Here is a 22,740-nt window from a genome sequence, read left to right as displayed (position 1 = left end):
AGCAGTTGGCTCTGGCTGGCTTCAGGAGCTGCTCGGAAGTCCCCATATGATGGTGGTGCAGGAGCTCTAAGATACAGCTTCCGGGCTGCCTCCATCTTCTCTGACCTCAGCAGCTAAGCTGTGAAGGGAGGCTTCATGCTGCCTATCGGAGCAGCCTCCCAACTCCTACTTGCGTGCAAGCAAGAGGGGGCAGGGATCTCTCAGTTAGGCAATGGGAAGCCTTCCTTCCCAGCTGAGGGATCCCCGCCCCCTCCTGCTTGCACACAAGTAGGAATTGGGATGGGGCTGCTCCGATGGGAAGGGAGGCATTGCGCTGCCTGAGAGATCCCTGCCCCCTTCTGCTTGCATGCAAATAGGAATTGGGATGGGGCTGCTCCGAAAGGCGGTGTGAAGCCTCGCTTCCCAGCTGAGGGATCCCCACCCCCTCCTGCTTGCACACTAGTAGGTATGGGATTGGGGCTGCTCTGATGGGAAGGGAGGCATCACACTGCCCAAGTCTCGCCAGCGCCGCTGCTCTCGGCCCTCCTTCTCCGCCTTCCATACCTGACCCACTGCACACCACTTCCCCACCACCACCACCACCACCGAAGAACCAACAACATGAGCCCAGACTCATGAAGGAGATAGGAACCTTGTAGGAAGGGGGAAGCGTGGTGGTTGAGGTCAAGGTGGCAGCTGCCCCTCTGCCACCACCATCGCTGCAGCATCAACAAACATGTTTGTTTGTATTTATTTATTTATTTATTGTGTCCCCGGATTCACTGGAAAATTTTTTGGTAACCTTACTATGGAGGCTCCTCCAGTTTTTAGGACTCTGAACAATTTGGAAGGTGACAGAAACTAAAACCAAGTGATGACATGCCCATCCCTGCTGCTGCTTTCACACTCATTTTCTTTATTATTCTTACTACTTTTGCTACTTTATTTACACATCACCTTATATCTGAAGGGCTCAAGGGGACTTACATACAGCAAACAAATATTAAAAACGTAACTCCAGGAGAGGGCTTTAGTCTATGCATTATGCGAATCTACCAACCCCTAATGTCAAATCTTTATTGCTTAGCCAAAGGCCACCATCAGTCATATAACAATGCAATGGAAAAGCCGGGACACGCCTCAAAATAGGATTAAAACATATGAATAGAACAACCCACTGTGATATCCAATATATATCCAATATATTTTACATGATGATAGCTTTAACTTTCATTATGAAAGCAACAGGTTCTTGCCAGTTTATAATTAGCCCAACACTAACAACAGAATTGACAAGTCCTCCTGCTACAGGAATTCTTCATCTGCCCTTCATTATTCTAAATCATGGAGGCAGTCAATCATATGGGATTCTACCCATTCTTTTTTAATAGGCAAAACTACAACTAGAAAACTAGCTAGGTCATATAGAATCCTCCTACAGGTCTGGTAGTTAATAATAATAATAATAATAATAATAATAATAATAATAATAATAATTTTATTATTTATACCCCACCCATCTGGCTCGATTTCCCCAGCCACTCTGGTCAGCTTTCAGCATATTTTGAAACATAATAAAACACCAGACATTAAAAACTTCCCGATACAGGGCTGCCTTCAGATGTCTTCTAAAAGTCAGACAGTTGTTTATTTCCTTGACATCTGAAGAGAGCGTGTTCTACAGGGCGGGTGCCACTACCGAGAAGGCCCTCTGCCTGGTTCCCTGTAATTTCACTTCTCGCAGTGAGGGAACTAGCAGAAGACCCTCAGAGGAGGACCTCAGTGTCTGGGCTGAGTGATTGGGGTGGAGACACTCCTTCAGGCATACTGGGTCGAGGCCATTTAGAGCTTTCAAGTTTGGCACCAACACTTTAAATTGTGCTCGGAAATGCACTGGAAGCCGATGAAGATAATTTAGGACTGGTGTAATATGGTCCTGGTGGCCACTCCCCGGCACCAGTCTAGCTGCCACATTCTGGATTAGTTGTGGTTTCCGAGTCACTTTCAAAGGTAGCCTCACGTAGAGTGCTTGAAATTATCGTTCCACAGATGTGCCGAAAAAGATAAGAGATAGGTCAAAGCCGATCGCCCAACCACACCCTTTCAACTAAAATCAGTATAGAATCATAGAGTTGGAAGAGACCACAAGGGCCATCGAGTCCAACCCCCTGCCAAGCAGGAAACACCATCAGAGCACTCCTGACATATGGTTGTCAAGCCTCTGCTTAAAGACCTCCAAAGTAGGAGACTCCATCACACTCCTTGGCAGCAAATTCCACTGTCGAACAGCTCTTCCTGTCAGGAAGTTCTTCCTAATGTTTAGGTGGAATCTTCTTTCTTGTAGTTTGGATCCACTGCTCCGTGTCCGCTTCTCTGGAGCAGCAGAAAACAACCTTTCTCCCTCCTCTATGTGACATCCTTTTATATATTTGAACATGGCTATCATATCACCCCTTAACCTCCTCTTCTCCAGGCTAAACATGCCCAGCTCCCTTAGCCATTCCTCATAAGGCATCGTTTCCAGGCCTTTGACCATTTTGGTTGCCCTCCTCTGGACACGTTCCAGTTTGTCAGTGTCCTTCTTGAATTGTGGTGCCCAGAACTGGACACAGTACTCCAGGTGAGGTCTGACCAGAGCAGAATACAGTAGCGTCTGGGAAGGTTGGCCAGAGCCATGAAACCGCCCTCCCAACTTTGGAGACATTTCACCTTACCTAGATAGGGCTGGAGTGGAGCAGAGCAGAGCAGAAACACAGCTGAGGCTGCACAGATGCACCGGCAGAACCAATCTGGCGCTTCCACCAGTGTGCCCCCCCCCCAGCCCTGACCTCCTTGCTGCCCTGCTCCACCCCAGCCCCATAGAAGCGAGCAGAAGCAATGCAGATGGAACGAGGTTGGCTCTCTGGCTCTGCCCCACCACACCAGGCATTGCTCACTAAAATGATCTGAACAGAGAATCAATGACTCTGCCATTTTACACGCTGTCCAGGGACTTCTAGTTCTTCTGACTGGCGGCGCAATTATTTTTATTATTATCATCAGTGCAGAGAAAAGCAGACTGGCGTGGCACACTGAGCCCCAACCACCATCTCAGGACCATTCAGTCCGCTTCCCCTCGATGAGGTAATGCACTGAGACAATCCCCGGACACTGCTGCTGCTTGTCTTGGATGCCAGAAAACGGCAGGTTCCCTTCTCTCTTCGGCTTGTGGGGATTGATCTTGGCACTTGCTTTCCCCCAGAGGAGAGCAGGGAGCTTCTGGGACAAGTCCCCAACTGCCACCCATCTTGGCAGCTGGCTCCCTTCTAGCTGCAAGACAGGCACAGTACAGGGAACCGATTCCATGCCTCATCTGGTTAACAGAGCAATGCCACTTGGCTCAGACTCAGATGCTTACAGAAATACAAAAATATCAGCTTCCTCCTGATTAATAGTGCCTGAGAGCTGATGTAGTGTACTAGCTGAGCAACAATAACAATGAATCAGGGTGCTTGTGGTTTCCATCTCGCCTTGCCAGGAACTCACAAGGTTCCTTAGGCAAGCCACCCTCTCAGCTTATCCAACTGCAATATGGGGTTAATAATATGATTCTATGTGGGTGACGCTGTGGGTTAAACCACAGAGCCTAGGGCTTGCCGATCGGAAGGTCGGTGGTTCGAATCCCCTTGACGGGGTTAGCTCCTGTTGCTCGGTCTCTGGTCCTGCCAACCTAGCAGTTTGAAAGCATATCAAAGTGCAAGTAGATAAATAGTTGCCGCTCCAGAAGGAAGGTAAATGGCATTTCCATGTGCTGCTCTGGTTTCGCCAGAAGCGGCTTAGTCATGCTGGCCACATGACCTGGAAGCTGTACGCCGGCTCCCTCAGCCAATAAAGCGAGATGAGCGCCGGAACCCCAGAGTTGTCCACGACTGGACCTAACGGTCAGGGGTCCCTTTAGTTTACAAGGCTATTGTAGGGATTACAACAAAATATGTGAAATGCTTTGTGCGCTCAAAGGTGAAATATAAATACTGTTATTATTAAGTAGACAGGCTTATGCTTGTCTTTGCATCACTGCTATGGCTAATGCCCTCCACTGATTTCTTTATTTCCATTTAACTTTTAACTCCTGTTCCAAGAAAACGGCCCTGTAACTAAAGCTAAAATGGAAACCAATATTTCTCCAGATCTGAAGCTTCCCATACATGAAATTGCAATATTGGGAGCAGGGAATTTTTAAAGCACCAAACTGGGCTCTTGCCGCAAGGCACTGACAGCCTCACAGGTCTGCTGTGAGGACGAAACATAGATACAGGGCAATTTGTCTTGAGCTTTTGACATAACATGGAAAGACATTTATAGAGAATGAAGCTTGTGCAATTTGAAAAGGTTGAGTGTTAAACATTTCTGAATCCTGATCAACAGTAATTACCAAACCTGAATTATCCTTTTCTTGTTTGTCCAAACCCAGGCTTACGGTTTGTGTCCCTGAGACAAACTACGAGAAATATACCAAGAACTAATCTTAGTTATAGCTTGTGATTTTTCTGAAGTGCTATGCATTCTAGGTCAGGCTTCATCAAACTCGGCCCTCCAGATGTTTTGAGACTACAGTTCCCATCATCCCTGACCACTGGTCCTGCTAGCTAGGGATCATGGGAGTTGTAGGCCAAAAAACATCTGGAGGGCCGAGTTTGAGGAAGCCTGTTCTAAGTGGTAGGGCCTTTGGAGACTGTCAGCTGGTACAGATTTCAGCTGCTGGTTGGCACTGAGCTACTGGAATATATTACACCTAAAATGGTACCAATTGCATTGGCTGCCATTGCCATTGCTGGTTATAACCTTTAAAGCCCTGAATGGTAGGAGACTAGTCACCTGACCCAAACCCACCAACCCACCATGAGTCTGTTCCTTGAGTTTGGCATTGGAGGGCTTGTTTATGTGCCCACTGGTAAAGACAGTCCGGTTGATGTGTACTCATAATATAGCCTTCTCAGCAGTGGCTCCACAGTTTTGGAAGTTGTTCCTTCTGAGATTTGGCAGGCCTCATGCCTGCCAATGTTTAAGAGGACCTTGGGACTCCCCTCACCCTTGATGGCTTTTAGGGGTTAATGTATATCAGAGTTTTAATACTGAAGTAGTTATGGAATGTCTATTTCATTATAAATGTTAATCCTGCTGTGATTTTAAATAGTGTTGCAAGTTTGTAACTAAATAAATACCGTAAATACCCTGGAATTATCTTCCCATGGAAGCAAATTCAAAATGGAAGCTTCTGATCTTCCATTTGCCTCCCAGTTTCATCCACAGCCCTGTCTCCTTTCCCTAAACATAACAGTGCCAGAGTCTGGCACAAAAATAATAATCACAGTGGCCATTTCCTCCAAATACCCAAAGCAGTATCTTAACTGCACATTTAATTTATCTCCCTGTAAATCTTTATTTTATTAGCAGTCCTGGCTTCCTTACAGAAAGCAGTTCTACAAGAGCTGAAAAATTAACCATTGAGACCTTTTCTCTTGGAGCATCAAGAGAGGCACTATATTGGGAGGTGGTACTGTATCAATTGTGTGGTTATCATCTAGTGGAGGAACAAGGAATCTTTTTGAACAGGTCAACTCAAAGGAAGTGTGACCTTCCAATCTGAGCCTCTGTAGGATGATGGCAGACGGAGCTTTTGTGGATGATGTAGTGATCAAGGGACGCAGAAATGAATTCCTATTTAAGATCTTCTAGTCACATCAGCCACAGTTCATAGAATCATAGAATCATAGAGTTGGAAGAGACCACAAGGGCCATCGAGTCCAACCCCCTGCCGAGCAGGAAACACCATCAGAGCACTCCTGACATATGGTTGTCAAGCCTCTGCTTAAAGACCTCCAAAGTAGGAGACTCCACCACACTCCTTGGCAGCAAATTCCACTGTCGAACAGCTCTTACTGTCAGGAAGTTCTTCCTAATGTTTAGGTGGAATCTTCTTTCTTGTAGTTTGGATCCATTGCTCCATGTCTGCTTCTCTGGAGCAGCAGAAAACAACCTTTCTCCCTCCTCTATATGACATCCTTTTATATATTTGAACATGGCTATCATATCACCCCTTAACCTCCTCTTCTCCAGGCTAAACATGCCCAGCTCCCTTAGCCGTTCCTCATAAGGCATCGTTTCCAGGCCTTTGACCATTTTGGTTGCCCTCCTCTGGACACGTTCCAGTTTGTCAGTGTCCTTCTTGAATTGTGGTGCCCAGAACTGGACACAGTACTCCAGGTGAGGTCTGACCAGAGCAGAATACAGTGGCACTATTGCTTCCCTTGATCTAGATGATATACTCCTATTGATGCAGCCCAGAATTGCATTGGCTTTTTTAGCTGCCGCATTAACCTCTGGACAATTTATTTGGCTTGGGTCAGGCATGTCCAAAGTCCGTTTTGGGGGCGTAATCTGGCCCACTGGTCGATTTAATCCGGCCCCTGTGGCAGTATATGTAAAAGCTCAAAAACTTTGGTCGGCCCTCACACATGTTCACTTCATCAAATCTGGCCCTCTTTGAGAAACGTTTGGGCACCCCTAGTTTAGGCACTTGAATTCAGAGACCATTCCAAAAATCCTATTTTGAATCGTGGTTATCCTAATATCACATCAGCCAAATTTGAAGTTCGGGAGGTTAGAAAGAAATACTCTTCTTCAGAAAGTTCTGAATAGAAACACTTGCACTTTGCCTTTCGGTTACGCAAATAAATGTTTGCAATGCCGTATGCCTAACTATTGGCATTTGCAACAAGACGTACCAAGCTGTGAAAGGAAACCTATAACTGCTGAGCAAAGGACAAGGGACACTCAAGGCTGGTCGATTTATGCTGGCAAACATATTCAACCCTCATTTCAACTGTTTACCCAGTTTGGAGCTCCAGTCCATCACTGTAGTCATTGTATGTTCTGCAAATACATCAACAGGGTGCATTCCTTCAACAACTCAGGTGCCCACCAGTGTGTATCATTTTAAAAAAATTGGAGCATCACTTGAGTAGCTTATGCTATCAAGGGCAAACCCTAGGGATCTGGCCCACCAAACCACTGTTTCAGTGGCCCAACAGCCCCTGGTAGAATCAGGCAGAATCAGGCCCAAGACATTTTGGCACCTGAGGTGGACCACAAAATGGTGTACCACCCCCCACCCCTGGAAGAAGCTACCACTGTATTTAATAAGTTAATGTGTGTTGTTAAATGTATTTATTTATTGAGCAATAATTATTTACCACTTAATTAAAAACAACAACCCTCTAACAAAAAGTAACCCCCAAAAACCTCATCAGAAAATGCCAATGAAATAAAACTTTATAAACAAGGTGACACAATCAAATTATCAAAATATAGATAAAACCAACACTTTTACAAATGAATATAGATAATAAAATTACATATCGCGGTAGGCTTGCCTAAATAATTTTTTTTAAGCAGGCGCTGAAAACAGGGTAATGACGTCACCTGCTTAATAAATGACTCAATGGCGAAGAGGATCAACCAGCACTAATAACGATATAATACTGGCAATATTCTCAAAAGTCAGAGTTAGGTTTATATAGGGCTAATTTTGATATGGTAAACCACAGAGCCTAGGACTTGCTGATCAGAAGGTCAGTGGTTCGAATCCCCGTGACGGGGTGAGCTCCTGTTGCTCGGTCCCTGCTCCTGCCAACCTAGCAGTTCGAAAGCACGTCAAAGCGCAAGTAGATAAATAGGCACCACTCCGGCGGGAAAGTAAACGGTGCTTCTGTGCGCTGCTCTGGTTCGCCAGAAGCGGCTTGGTCATGCTGGCCACATGACCCGGAAGCTGTACGCCGGCTCCCTCGGCCACTAAAGCGAGATGAGTGCCGCAACCCCAGAGTCACCCATGACTGGACCTAATGGTCAGGGGTCCCTTTACCTTTTTAAACCTCATGTGCAGCCAGGCCAACTGTGTTGCTGCTATCATGCGCCTCTGTTATATTTGGTTCAGCCAGTCTCTCTCCTCCTGCGGTTCAGGCTGTGAGTGCCTGTTCAATACTGCTTTGTAAGAACCTTAAATCAGTTTGTTCAAATGGAAGTGTCCACAAAAAGATCCTTATTTTATGTTTTATTTATCATTACATTTCTGTTACTGCTGTTACTAATAGTACTTTGGCGCAAGCTTTTCCGTTGTCATTGTATTTTAGGGTCCTGACGGAAGTAGCTTGCACTGAAAACAGCCACCACAATTAAGAGCACAGAGAGGTGACAGGCACGAGAATAAAAGTGAATTTTTAAATCCCTCCTAGGAGGGAGCACAGCTGACAGCTCCCCTGTCACCAACGGAATTGTCAATCTAAAATGATTGCTTTTCCAATCTAATTTTGATGCCTGGATAGTTCCGTTGCAGCTTGCCGAAATGAGAAAGTCAAGTGAGTAAGCAAGCAAACAAACTACCATAACCCATTGTTGTTGTTGTTTTATTAAAACAAACAAAAACAAACCCACTGAACCACTGATCCTGCCTCGTACAACCGGCTTTGCTCATTTTCTCTGAGAACAGCCACTGAAATATTTATGACAATCTTTCCTAGTGACATCGCCATGAAGTCTATTCAAGCCAATCCCCGAAATGTTGACAATCAAGCTGTAGCAGCCCAGCAGCGCTTTATGCCAGTTCTGAGTCTGATAAACAGCATTCCAAATGGGGGCATTTCATGGGTTACACTTTAAGCCTCCCCCAACCCATGCATTTTGTTTCGTTTCGTTTTGTTCTCACAGGGCTTCAGAGATCACCCCTCCTTTCCCCAGTGGCAGTGGTTCTCATACTGCCAGATGAACCTCCCTAGCGGGATATCGTCTCTAGAGCAGGGGTATGGAGCCCTTTCCCAAGGGCCACAGTGCCTTCTGGGCAGCTTTCCAAGGGCCACATGCTGTCAGGGACAAAAGCAGGCAGGGCAATGGATGTCAACCTGACCACTGTACAGTCTCACACCCCTCTCCATCCTCCCTCTAGGCAAGCAAAGGGCACAATCAGAGTTCACATTATGACCAGGCTGAGGCATTCAGAGTGCAAACTGGAAGAATGAGGGTGTGCAGCCTGGGGAGATTTATTCAGGCCACATTCAGATGCCTCAAGGGTCAGATTTAGCCCCCCAGGCCTGAATTTCCCCAACCACGCTGTAGAGAAGACTTTCTCAAACTTGGTTCCTCCGATGTTGCTGAAGTACAACTCCCATCATCCCTAGATAGCAGGGATGGGGAAAGCTGCTGTAGAATATTGTGTGCACACAATACTCCTGGAAGGGATAAGATCCTGAAGCTGGTAGTACGCTTCTTTCCCACCAGCAAAGACAATAAGGGGATCCATGCAGATACAGAATGGATTTATAGAAGTGACAACATCTCCATTGCCCCATTATCTGAGGAAAAAGCTACAGCTTTGTTAAGGTGGTTCCCTATGTATGGTTTTAAGACGGGCCAACAAGATTGTATTCCGTTCCTCTCCTAAGGCTAGTGTCGAGCTGAGTATCTCAATTTCACAGCAGCAGGTGTATGAGCACTGGAGGCAACCATCTTTGCAAGCTCATCTATAGAGAATCTGGTGCTGAGAGAGGGTGTGAGTAGAGTAAGTTTAGAAGAGGACCCTGAGTTCAAAAGGTTTGAGAAACACCTCCTCTATATAGGTTCATGGCCAAAAGTCAGAAGCAAAATGCAAACCCAGTCCAGATTTAAGGAAGTGCCCGTTTATCAATATGAACGATAAGCATCTGAAACCCTACTGAGATGGAACAATTAATAGACTGTATGGGACTGGCAGAAATGACTGGCAGAATCTGCGACCAGGGAGAAGAGTCGGCAGAAGAAGATTGGAAAAAGTTTAAGGACTATTTACAAAAATTAAGGAATGTTGAATGATGTTGGATTGAAATTAAGTGGTTTCTAGCTGTAATGGTATATGATAAAATGGTTTTGGTTGTTTTTTTTTATAAGTAAGAATTTAAGGTTATAACAGCCTAAGATGATGGAGAGAAAATAAGGTTTTCTTGCTTTTAAAGTTGTAATGCTTTGAGATATGGATTTGCTGTACAAATAATTTGAACTGGATATACAAGAAGGGGAGGTATGAGGAGGTCAGGGAAATATGTTATGAAAAATAAGTTGTGAAATTTATGTGTTTTTAACTTTTTTCTTTTTATGTCTGTCTTTTTTTCTTTTTGTCTGTAAAAAATTGGAAAATTTAATAAATATCTTTATAAAAAAAAAGAGATGGAACAATTAAAAGGTTAACTTCTGCTGGCCTTCAGTTCTGTGGCTGAGTTGCCATAATGGTTGGTTTGGTCGGAGCCAACCTTTTTCCTGGATCCAAAGAAAGGGGCATATTGCTGCTGGGGCTGCCTAGCAACATAATATCATGCCATCCAGGACAGGTTTTGCCTCTGGGCAATTGCTGTTGACTTCTCCCTTCCAGCAAAAATCTCCACTAAACCGCAGTGTAGTTAGGAATGGATAGATTTGCCCATTGTACACATTTTGTCTAATGCACACATTTTTAAAAAACATTTTTTTCCTACTATAATGCATTTTTATATGTTTTCCCCTACTATGCACTATTGTACGTACTCTTCCCAAATATGTACAGGATTGGAGAACCTCATCACACAATTCAGAGAAGTGTGGCTTTTCAAGGATTGCTGCATTTCAGTCTGTGATTGGTTTGGGATATGCAAGTTAAGCAGATTTGCATTAAAATGTGAACATATTTCTCCACCATCCCTAAATTTAGTGAAGTAACCAACCCATAGATATGAGGACAGGGTGAGGACATAAGCCTAAATGATGGGAAAGGAGTAGAAGTTGAGAACTTGATTGTCCCTGTGTTGTAGTTCACAGGGGAACTAGCATCTGATCTCCATCAGGGCCAGCTTCACACATTTTGGTACCTGGCAGAATATCCAAAGGACACACTTCCCTCCTACAAAGTATCACAGGGCAAAATCTCCTCCTTCAGCTCCTCTTAACTTAAGTGAACCAGAGGCCTCCTTCAAGTCCGGCCTGCATCAATGGTACCGTATTTTTCGCCCCATAAGACGCACCGGCCCATAAGACGCACCTAGTTTTTTGGGGGGGAAATAAAGGGGGGAAAAATTATTTCCCCCCCAGGTGCGCTGCGCTACACCAGGAGCTTGGGGCCTGTGGAGCTCAGCGCGCCCCAAGCTTCTAGGTGCGTGCAAGCAGTCCGCTAGCCTTGGGAGAGCCGCGGGGCTCTCCCAGGGCTAGCGGACCCCTGCGCTACACCAGGAGCTTGGGGTGTGCTGAGCTCAGCGTGCCCCAAGCTTCTGCGTGCGCGCAAGCAGTCTGCTAGCCCTGGGAGAGCCACGCGGCTCTCCCAAGGCTAGCGGACTGCTTGCGTGCACCTAGAAGCACAGGCTGCCGCCCCAAGCCTCGAGCACCCGGTGGGACCTCCTGCCGGGTGCGCGAGGCTTGCAGACACTCGCCCGAAGCAGGGGGAGCCCTCCCGAGGGCTCCCCGTGCTTCGGGCGACAGGCTGCCGCCCCAAGCCTCGCGCACCCAGTGGGACCTCCTGCCGGGTGCGCGAGGCTTGCAGACACTCGTCCGAAGCAGGGGGAGCCCTCCGGAGGGCTCCCCGTGCTTCGGGCGACAGGCTGCCGCCCCAAGCCTCGCGCACCCGGTGGGACCTCCTGCCGGGTGCACGAGGCTTGCAGACACTCGCCCGAAGCAGGGGGAGCCCTCCGGAGGGCTCCCCGTGCTTCGGGTGACAGGCTGCCGCCCCAAGCCTCGCGCACCCGGTGGGACCTCCTGCCGGGTGCGCGAGGCTTGCAGACACTCGCCCGAAGCAGGGGGAGCCCTCCGGAGGGCTCCCCATGCTTCGGGCGACAGGCTGCTGCCCCAAGCCTCGCGCACCCGGTGGGACCTCCTGCCGGGCACGCGAGGCTTGCAGGCATTCGCCCCATAAGACGCACCCCGATTTCCCCTTCATTTTTGGAGGGGAAAATTGCGTCTTATGGGGCGAAAAATACGGTATGTTCTGTGGTGACCCAAGGCAGTGTCTTCTTCTTCTGTCACTGTGTCCCAATTGTGAACTCCCTTCAGATTGTTCCCCTCATTACCAGCTTTTCATTGCCCCCCTCCAAAAAAACCCCTTTTACCTCGATTTGTTAGGAGTTTGTTTAGGGGCGAACTGAGATTGTGTCTGTTTAATCTAAATGTGAAGAAATATTGTACTGGTTTGCTGCCTGCTGCCCTGAAATCCTCTTGGGATGAAGTTTGTCTAGAAATACAGGGACTCAATCCATTTCTATATACCGTAGATTCCGGCGTATTAGGTGACTGGGTGTATTAGACGACCCCCCAAATTTGCAGCTGCAATTTGGGGGTTCGTCTTATAAGCCCAGTCGCCTAATACGCTGGGCAGCTCCACACCAGGTGAAAGCCGCCAGCACAGCAGCAGCGGGGGGTGGGATCCGCTCCACGCCGCCTATACCCGGCGCATAAGACGATCCCCGACTTTTTAACCTCTTTTCTGGGGTTAAAAAGTCGTCTTCTATGCCGGAATCTACGATAACCCCTTTCAGTCCATGAGGTGAGATGTGCTGGTGATGGAACTGATGGAAAAAATCCCGGCCCGTCTCTTTGGCTTACCTGTAGATCCTGTACCTGGTGGCGAAACCCTGCCGAAAGCGCTCCATGAAGTCAACATACTCTGGGGCCCGGTGAAATGGTCCTCGATCAGTGAGCAGCCAGTCCAGTGGTACTTGGCTGGAGGAGGCTGTGGAGGCATGCTGTTCGTGTGGTGTGGCAACAGCTGCAGCCAGCCCCCAGCACCCCAGAGTCAGGACCAATACTGAGGACACCCATGGGACCATCAGCCAGAGCCCGTTAAACTGAGCGCTGCGCTGCCACCTCATGCTTCTCCTGCTCGGTTGGCTTCTTCATTCTCTCACCACTCCTTCCCTCTCGGCGCTCCTTCAGGATTTCCTGCACTGAGAAGGCACAAGGAAAAGAAGATGGGTCAATCCCCTTTTTACTGAGGTAAGGAAGAGACAGTAATTCTCTGAGAAGCAGAATAAAAACAGAGTGAACAATACGGGGTCCAACCAGTACATTGAACTCTGCCACCTGAGGAGGGCAGATGGGAGCCAACCTTCACTCCCATTCAGAAGCGGGACTGGCGCATGCCCACTGCTGAAACAGCCATCTAGGGGCAGCAAGTGGCAGCACTGCTGGGTCAGATCCATGAGGGGCCTTTGAAGTTCCTGGGGGCACCAGGCTTGACTGACTAAAGCACACAGATCCCAAGTGGAGTGCTTACTTGCCCTCATGGTCTCCATACTGCAAGTGCTTCGTGAGTTTGTTGTTCATCCGGGGCTGTCTGGGGTAAAAAGATAGGGTAGAAGCAAAGTGCCAATGTTCCTTTGCTTTCCCCCCTAAAGGGGTTCAGGTGCTACAGCTGAGAGAGAGCTGCAGTGAATGTATGAAGTTGTCTTATACTGAGCCAGCCCCCTGGTCCATCCAGCCTCACCTGTTCCAACTTTCTCCAAGACAATGGGACCATTGAGTCTTGTATGGCCAGCCCCTCCTAGAGACTGCAGGTCTCCAGGGATTTCAGCAACAATCGTCCCAGCCTGGTGCCTGAGACTCTTTAACTAGAATTACCACATGCAAACCATGCTCCCACATGCAAACCAAGTTCTCTGCTACTCATAGAATCATAGAGTTGGAAGAGACCACAAGGGCCATCGAGTCCAACCCCCTGCCAAGCAGGAAACACCATCAGAGCACTCCTGACATATGGTTGTCAAGCCTCTGCTTAAAGACCTCCACCATCTCCATATAAATATAAATATCCCAGGCTAGACACCTGAGGCAATGCTCACTCAGGTCATAGCAAGCACTAAGCACTTGCACAGCACATGCGAAGCATCATTGCACTTCCCATACATTTAACTCAGTCATCTGTACAATTTAGGCTGACAACTGACCAGGTGTGTGGCCTGGGCCTGGCCTCTTGCCTTTTAAGAGCAGCCTGGTGCTCAGAAATAGGCAGGTGAAGTTTTTCAAAGCATGAGAGATGGCCTTTAGGGCTTTCAAGATGTTCCCTCACACACGGATTCAAGGAATGCATGGAATTCCTGCCACCAGCATCCATCAGCGCCCCCAGTGGCCCCACCTCCTGATCTATGCACATATCGGACTAAGCAGGTAGGTAGAGGCAGCCTTTTCTGATGGCATAGTACAGAGCACCTGGGGGCTGGCTGTTGGATTAGTAGGCAGAAGCCAGGAGGCACAGTCCCACTCCCCATTCAGCATGCACAAACCTCTGGTTGCCATCACACCAGCTGTTCTTAAAGGCACAGCTACAGCAGCTGCTTCTTCAAACAGGTCACAACTGCAGTGGCTGCTTGAAAATTAGCAGCTCCACTTCTAATAGGCCTATAGCATAAGCCAAGGGTCAGCAACCTAAGGCCCATGGGCCACAAGTGGCTCATGGGGGTCGTTTAACTGGCCCATGGACCCCCGCTGCCTGCTCAGTTGGCTCCAGTGCACCACACTAAACCAGTGTGGAGCAGAGCGGGGACTATCTTCTGCAACGCTGGCTGGCTTCCCATTGGCTGCAAGAAGCTCCTGCAGTCAATGGGAAGCTGTGCACACCTCCTCTGCGCTGGAAATAGCATTTAAGCATGCGTGCGCATGCACTCCAGCCCACCGCGGTGTCTGCAGGACCGTGAACCGGCCCAAGCCACAATAACTTTGCCAACCCCTGGGATAAGCCTATATTATAACTCAGGACGGACCCATTGACACTCAGCGGCATGACTAGCTTGGGTCCATTAATTCTGTTGGGTCTACCCTGAGTATGATTTGGTCGGTACCAATCCATTGCATGTATGTGGGCTGAGATGCCCCCAGCCACTTAGAATCATAGAATCATAGAATCATAGAGTTGGAAGAGACCACAAGGGACATCGAGTCCAACCCCCTGCCAAGCAGGAAACACCATCAGAGCACTCCTGACATATGGTTGTCAAGCCTCTGCTTAAAGACCTCCAAAGGAGGAGACTCCACCACACTCCTTGGCAGCAAATTCCACTGTCGAACAGCTCTTACTGTCAGGAAGTTCTTCCTAATGTTTAGGTGGAATCTTCTTTCTTGTAGTTTGGATCCATTGCTCCGTGTCCGCTTCTCTGGAGCAGCAGAAAACAACCTTTCTCCCTCCTCTATGTGACATCCTTTTATATATTTGAACATGGCTATCATATCACCCCTTAACCTCCTCTTCTCCAAGCTAAACATGCCAGCTCCCTTAGCCGTTCCTCATAAGGCATCGTTTCCAGGCCTTTGACCATTTTGGTTGCCCTCCTCTGGACACGTTCCAGTTTGTCAGTGTCCTTCTTGAACTGTGGTGCCCAGAACTGGACACAGTACTCCAGGTGAGGTCTGACCAGAGCAGAATACAGTGGCCTCAGAATACACTTGGTAGTCTCAAGCTTTGCTTATCCTGACACAGCAACAGAACCACTGCATTTCTCAAACAACCCCCAAATTTATCCAGCATGTATCCATCACAAGCTGCTTCTCTTCCTCTTCTGGGGCAGAGTCCTCTCTACCTGCCAGCCATCTGTCACTTAGTTACGCCCCACTTGTTCTGCAAGAGGGCACCTGCCATGCCCCCACCTCCCAGAGCACCAGCCTTTTAAAAATAAAATACTGTCAACCCCAATTCTGCGCGTCACGCGCCCTGCAAAAGCGAAGGGCTTATTTCTTTTGTTCTAAGGCCTCAGTTGCTGAGGAAATGAAATGCTGATTGACAGCAACGGGAATAATTTGTCAGGATCACAGCGCCAGTTGCCAAACCAGCTAGACAAATAAAATAAATAAATCCCAGACAGACAAAGCAAACAAACACAATATAAACAAACAGCTGAAAGAGCATCTCTCGCTCCCAGTCTGGGGCAGCATTTCCCTGCCCCCTGCAGAATCCAACTTCTATTTCAGAACTAAAATAGATGTGTAGATTATTTCAAGGAGCTTGGTGTGATAGCAACTTTGCTTCGCGTATAAATCTCATCCCGGTTGTAGATGAGAAGCATTTGAAAATCTGCTCACAGGAGTCTTTAGTTCTGAGTCTGTGTGTGATTCTGTTCTTTTCTCAAAGTACAAACATTTTGTTTTCCCACCCACTCCAGAAGAAACAAGAGCAAGAATAGAATGAATTCTGGGACCTTTACCACCATCACTGCTACTCTTCATTTATTTATATGCACCATCAATATGCAGAGTGCATAGGCAGAGTAAGATTGGGGGTGGGAATAGTCCCTTGCTTTAGCAGCTTAAAATCTGAATGGAACTCTCTACTCAGGTGACAGGCTAGCAATCTCAAGATGTACCTTCTCCACCCCTGATGCCCTTCAAAAAAGGGCTATAACTTTGTCACATCTGTTGTTTCTTTGCTTGCAAGAAGACCTGCACCAGCAGCTGGTACTTCCAGGAGGCTGGGGAAGAGACTTGCCATCATTACCCCCCCCCCCGACATTTGCTTTTTGCTGCTGTCAGTCTCCTCGGGAGTAGGGATATGGGAGCCAGCTGTATGTCATTTTCGAGCCCTCCCCTCTGAACAGTATTTAAGCCAGACTCCTTGGAGTGCGGCAAGGCCAGCACCACAAACTTTATTGTTGCTTAACACCTGTTTTGCTTTCTGTTCTTAAGTCTACATTTATTCGTTTGGGGAGGGGGCAATATTGAATTGATTCTGTGTTTGCCAAATTGTTGATTTTTTCCCTGTATTTATTTCCCCACTGGGGAGAGGCGCTGCAGTGATAGCTGTACGTGGGACAGGGGCAGAAGTTGCCCTGGAGACATGCTGCCTTGGCGTTCTCCTACCCTGGCGTACAAGTGGCACACAGAGCCGGTGACCAGTGGGCCCTGGTGGTGTTACCATGTGGTGTGTTTTCTTTCCAGGCTGTGTTCTGCCACCGCCACCCTCCTTTTCTTCTTCTTCTTCTTTTTTTTTAAGATTGAAGTGAAGGCCCAAGACAGCTGTTGATCATCATGTGAGCTGCGCACAGGTGGTCTGAAGCGAGCGAGCGAGCTACCACCATTCCTGTGGAGCCTCCTTTTATTGAGACAAATATGCAAGCCAGGCAAATACATTTTGGGGCTGTGACCTTTACACATCTTCCGTCCCGAAATCGTGGGGTGGTACAAAGTTATTTTGGCACCTGTTCCACAGCGTCATTTTCCCCTTGCACAGTGTAGGACGAATGGAGACAAACGTCTCATGGAAAAGGGTTACAGACAGGACACCGCAAACTGCTGAGATCGCGAAAGGTCAGGCAGAGGTGGAACGATGTACAGACAGCTGTGGCTTGTCTGGGGTGGGGGGGTTGCCCCTGCACCCAAAGGTCACGCATGCTCCCTCTGGACCCCACTCCCCACTCCACGATATCCCTACAGAAGATAATCTTTATTGATTTTATGATTACATACTATACATATACACATTACTTTACATTTGCATTTACATTTACTCCGAGTTGACTTCCCTCCTTCCTTCTTCTGGCTTTTTTATGTCGTCTCTAAGTTTTTCACATTATCGATTTTGTATATTGTTGTTCTTCTTTCAACTTTATCCGTACAGTGTCTATATACAAATAAATATTTCTGTATATACCTGGGCTGGATATGTGTCTAGGATGTCATGGAGGTTGTACCAGAATAACAGCAGCATAGCTGCCACTCCATTCTGGTTTAATTGGTATGCAGGCTTGCTTTGGGGAAAAGTAGCAGGAGAAAAACAGCAACACAATTTCTTGTTAAAAACACGGGATAAATGGAAAGGAAGAACGAGATTGAGCAAATCCCTGCATATTAAAACAAAAGCTGCTGCGGCAATGGCACAAAAGCCGGTGGGGGGCGGGGGCAGCTGCCTTGAGAGGTTTCTCAGTCCGGAATTGGTGGCTAGCAAGTTGTACATCAGAAAAAGGTCTCAAACTCTAGACCAGGGATGGAGAACAATGTTGTCGGACTACTGCCCCCATCGCCCATGACTGTTGACTTTGCTGAGTGGGGCTGATGGGAGTCAGAGTCCAACCACACCCAGCGAGAGGCCCGCTGGCTCTCTATCCCTGGTCCAAACAGTTTGATGCTGTTAGGAGCCAGTTTAGTCAGCTGACAGGTTAAGAAGGAAGGCCTGACAGTTCTTTGCTGCTCTCAGGAGAAAAGAGCGGCTTGGTTCCCCCATCCCCAACAGCTGCCTCACCTTCACTTTTGATCAGATTAGCGGTTTCATCAAGCCACATTTGTTCGAGTGCAAAACTGTAATCTCTGTCATGGAAGATTTCTGTCCAAATAGGAAATGAACGATGCAGAAAATTTCCGTCAATTGAGAAAGTACAACATAATGTGTCAGGAGATATTAATGAGAAAAGGTTTATCAGAGCCTTCCTGCAGTTATAAACCATCGTGTTTTTGAGTATTTAATAAAAAATTAACTAGTTTTTAAAAATCTGTTCTGATTCGTTACCTGTTATTTTTAAAATTCAGAGTGTCCATTCTGTTTTTGGATTTTTTTAACGTTTCAAACTGTGAGCTAAGGAAGACACTAAATCAAGACCTGGTAGTAATGAGCATTTTTTATTTTTAAAAAATGTAGTTGATCCATTTAATTTTGTTATTACAACTTATTTTTTTGGTTATTAAATCCATTGAGATCCATCATATGTGTTGCTCTATGGTTAAGTAATTCATTCTCTTTGTTCATTATTTTTGCTTCCTACTTTTTATCAGTGCAAGACCCAAGTGCTCTTCCACTGCCAGTAATCCCTTCTACTATTAAACAAATGCATGCCAAAGTTGTAAAACAGTTCCAAATACTATACATTAATTCATTGCTCACTCAGAACTCATTCAGTAAGTTTGCTGAGGCCCTCAGGTTTTTATGAACACCACCTGTTTTAACTGACTGTTGCTTTTTTAGTTCATTGTTTTCAATCTGCTGTTTGTGCATTAATTTGTATGATTATTATTATTATTTATTTATTGTACTGTTTTCTTTCTTGTTGCTCTGCTAGCCCCTCTGTTGAAGGCGAAGGATAGAAATAAACAAACAATTCTATTAAACTCTGACCCAGCTACATGCACATCACTGGGCAAATGTTATTGTAAAATGATGTTTTCCCCATTCCATTTTATTCAACAGGAAAGGGCGGGGGGAGGGGGGAAATCAAGGCGCTTTAACGAAAATTGACTCCTGCTCCCCAGTGGAATATTCTTTAGTTTTACTCAGCCATGTTGCTTCAGCAAAGAAAGAAGTATTTCAATCAGCTCTAATTGATTCACATGCTGTATTCTGGCTTTCAAGCAGCCCACTAACCTTTATGGGCTCCTTGGTTGAAGCAGGCCCCCCACAGAGCAAGAAGCATTGGGGGGGGGGGGGAGCAAGCAGAGCTCTGCCAGAAGAGTAAATGCAAAACCTGCAAACAGGGTCTCCATCACCACCTTCCGTAATAAACCACCGCTCAAAGTGCGAGAAACAAGACATGTCAATCACAGCATGTGGCTTGCCATTCTAATGCAAATATAGCATTAGCAGCGCACCTTCCAAGGCTTGCTTTTCGGTTGGCAGACTATTACTATAAGGGTGGACTTGGGGAGCATGCAAGCCTACACTGATTTGTGCAGCAGCCTTGTTGTGAATGAGTGCGCACAAAACCTTTCCCTGTAGGTAGCAGAGAAATCCATTATGCAATTCCTTGCCTTGCCTTGCCTGAAGGCAGGAGCTGATTTCCCCCACCCCCCACCCCATCCCCAGGATCTCCCTTTGTCCTGAGGATGGCACCGATTTGGCCATATTCAGAGTGAGTCAGAGGGGGGAGGGCGGCAGTTGAGGAGAGCCTGGTACAGTACTGGAATTTGGGGTGGGGAAGGGGAGGGGAGCTGCTGCACACAGGGCCGTCTTACCCATAGAGGCTAGTGGTGCGGGGCGGCAGGGTGCCAAGTTCTAGAGGGCGCCAGGGAAGAGGCAGAGGCTGGACGCACCGCCTTCCGGCATGAGCTCGCCGCCCTCGCCCACCTCTGCCATGCTACGCCGAAACAGCGCCGCGCCCAGAGCCTCCATCTGCCGTGGCCACCGTGGCACGAAGCGTCCAGCTGAGCCGGGAGGTGCTGCGTCCAGCCTCTGCCTCTTTCCCGCCGGAGGAGCCGCCCTCCAACCGCTGCCCGCCTCCTCCAGCCCTGCCAGCAGTGCCATCCTCCCTACAAAACTCTGGGAAACGGGAGGGTGGGTGGGCGCCGGAGAGAGCTTTGCACCATGGCACCGGATATGCTTAAGACGCCCCTGGCTGCACAGAATTCCAAGGCAGGTTAGGAAGAGCTGTTTCTTAACCGCTACTTGACTCACAAAGGAGCAGAGTCAGGGGGCACAAGAGTTCTGGGACTTCCATGGAAAACATGGCTCCTCTTTAAATAAATGCCAGCCAAGATGCCCCGGAATTGGGTAGAACTATGAGGAAGTGGGTGGAAAACAGTTGCTGGAACACTAGGTATTATTTCCATATGTTGCATTAACTTTGCACTTGAGTCATGCACAGTATATATGGCAGGCTGATCCTGGAGCCAATTCTCTTGCACACAACCTCTGGCTGTGCAGCATAGCCCTGATCCAAAAGCCCACAGAAAAATGCCAGTCCTTGGCTCCCATGAAGCTTTAATAATACATTTTGGATGTGCCTGGTAACTGTCCTGCTGTTCTCTTATAAAGGACCTCAAATGGCTCTGCTAGCGCATGCTGTTCATAACCTCCCTCCACCCCACTCCTCCTGCCATTTCAGTCCTGGACTCTACTAATGCATGTCAATCAGCCCTTTCAATGCACTCCCTGCTATTTCATTTCTGGATCCCCACCTAGTTCTTCCGCCGAATCTCCATCAAAGCCTTCATTACCCCTTGCTGCTCCTTCTCTTCCTACACGCATACAACATTGCCATTGCCACCGGGTGTTATTACTGGCTTCCAGCATCCCCACCTATCCCTGCTGCGAGTCTCCTCCTGACCACACAGCCGACACACCTTAACCTTGACCTGCCACATGCTGGCTGGTCCAGCTCCAGCCAAGTACAGGATGAGAGAAACTATTTCATAGAACACACAGCTTAGGGAGCAATTTCTAAGGCTGTTTCAAAATGGGGCTCGCACTCACACATAGCCAATAATTGAAGCCAGCCAGCACCAGGTGGGCCACGAACCAGGCTGCATGTATTCCATTCTGCTATGACATGGGTAGGTAAACTAGGCCCGGGTGCTGGATCCGGCCCAATCGCCTTCTAAATCCGGCCTGCGGACGGTCCGGGAATCAGCGTAGAACGTGTCCGTTTATTTAAAATGCATCTCTGGGTTATTTGTGGGGCCTGCCTGGTGTTTTGACATGAGTAGCACGTGTGCTTTTGTTTAAAATGCATCTCTGGGTTATTTGTGGGGCATAGGAATTCATTCATTTCCCCCCGCCCAAATATAGTCCGGCCCCCCACAAGGGACAGTGGACCAGCCCCCTGCTGAAAAAGTTTGCTGACCCCTGTGCTATGGCCTCAGGGTACAAATGCCAAATGGGACATCAAGGACAGAAAGTTGGGGTCCTGGAAATCTCAGCTTTCATTAAATATTTTTCTAGCATTCAATCAGGGAAGAGGTATGAGTAGGCTAAATACTTTACAGCAGGGTTAGCCAAAGTAGTAGTAGTAGTAATAATAATAATAATATTTTTTTATTTATACCCTGCCCATCTGGCTGGGTTTCCCCAGCCACTCTGGGCAGCTTCCAACACAATATTAAAATACAGTAATGCCTCAAACATTAAAAGCTTCCCTAAACAGGGCTGCCTTCAGATGTCGTCTAAAAGTCTGGTAGTTGTTGTTCTCTTTGACATCTGGTGGGAGGGCGTTCCACAGGGCGGGTGCCACTACCAAGAAGGCCCTCTGCCTGGTTCTCTGTAACTTGGCTTCTCGCAGGGAAGGAACTGCCAGAAGGCCCTTGGCGCTGGACCTCAGTGGGAACAATGGGGGTGGAGACCCTCCTTCAGGTATACTGGGCAGAGGCCGTTTAGGGCTTTAAAGGTCAGCACCAACACTTTGAATTGTGCTCAGAAACGTACTGAGAGCCAATGTAGATCTCTGAAGGTCTCTGAAGACCTTCCAGATGTCTTTGGCTCCACCTCAAAGCATTTCCCCTATCATTACTGGCCAAGCTGGCTTCAAATATAAACAGAGTAGCAAGGGGAGAGGGGGAGGCTTAAAAAAATTCCTTGTGGGTTGTCCGCCTTATTAAAATCACCTTTCCCAAGCTGCTTTACTCCCCACAGAAGAATCTACGCGTGGGTCCAAAAACAGATGGTGAGGGAGATTTTTAATTGTAAAAACGGCTGCAGGGAAAGGGTTAAGCAAGCCAGCAAGCATACACACATATGCACCATCTTTCTGGCCAAATCTTTCATGGGCTGTGTTAAAAGTTGAACAAACACAAAAACAGTTGGGAGACTCTCCACATCACTTCCAGGTTCCTTCTTAAATACTGTTCAGCCAAGCCTGCTGAGAGAGGATGGATACAGGAGGCCTGTAGGGCTTTGCCCCATCCCTCCGCACATGGCTGTTTCTGTCAAGCGCAAACTGCTGCCTTTTTCTTTTTTTTCCTTAAAAAGTCCATGCCTAGGGACCCCTTTTTTCATTAAGAGCCTGTCACCTGTGCGCTGCCACCAGAACGCTGCCTTGCACTCCGGGCACCTAACCCATG

The 22,740-nt window shown here is 47.6% G+C and overlaps 1 protein-coding gene across 2 annotated transcripts in view; it reads right to left on the bottom strand.

Annotated features, from left to right (window-relative positions):
• BRINP2 (BMP/retinoic acid inducible neural specific 2) overlaps nucleotides 1–22,740 on the bottom strand; it is a 96,588-nt gene that overhangs the window by 30,387 nt on the left and 43,461 nt on the right. For both annotated transcript variants that reach the window (XM_083507113.1, XM_083507114.1), the window contains exon 2: nucleotides 12,604–12,944. In XM_083507113.1, the coding sequence (XP_083363239.1) occupies nucleotides 12,604–12,869 (266 nt within the window). In that variant the 5' untranslated portion in view covers nucleotides 12,870–12,944. The remainder of the gene's footprint in view (nucleotides 1–12,603; nucleotides 12,945–22,740) is intronic.

The sequence above is a fragment of the Podarcis liolepis genome (assembly GCF_965112155.1).
Source record: "Podarcis liolepis genome assembly, chromosome: 6".
NCBI lineage: Eukaryota > Metazoa > Chordata > Lepidosauria > Squamata > Lacertidae > Podarcis > Podarcis liolepis.
The sequence above is the reverse complement of the archived record's forward strand: the minus strand, read 5'-3'. Positions and strand labels throughout refer to the sequence as shown.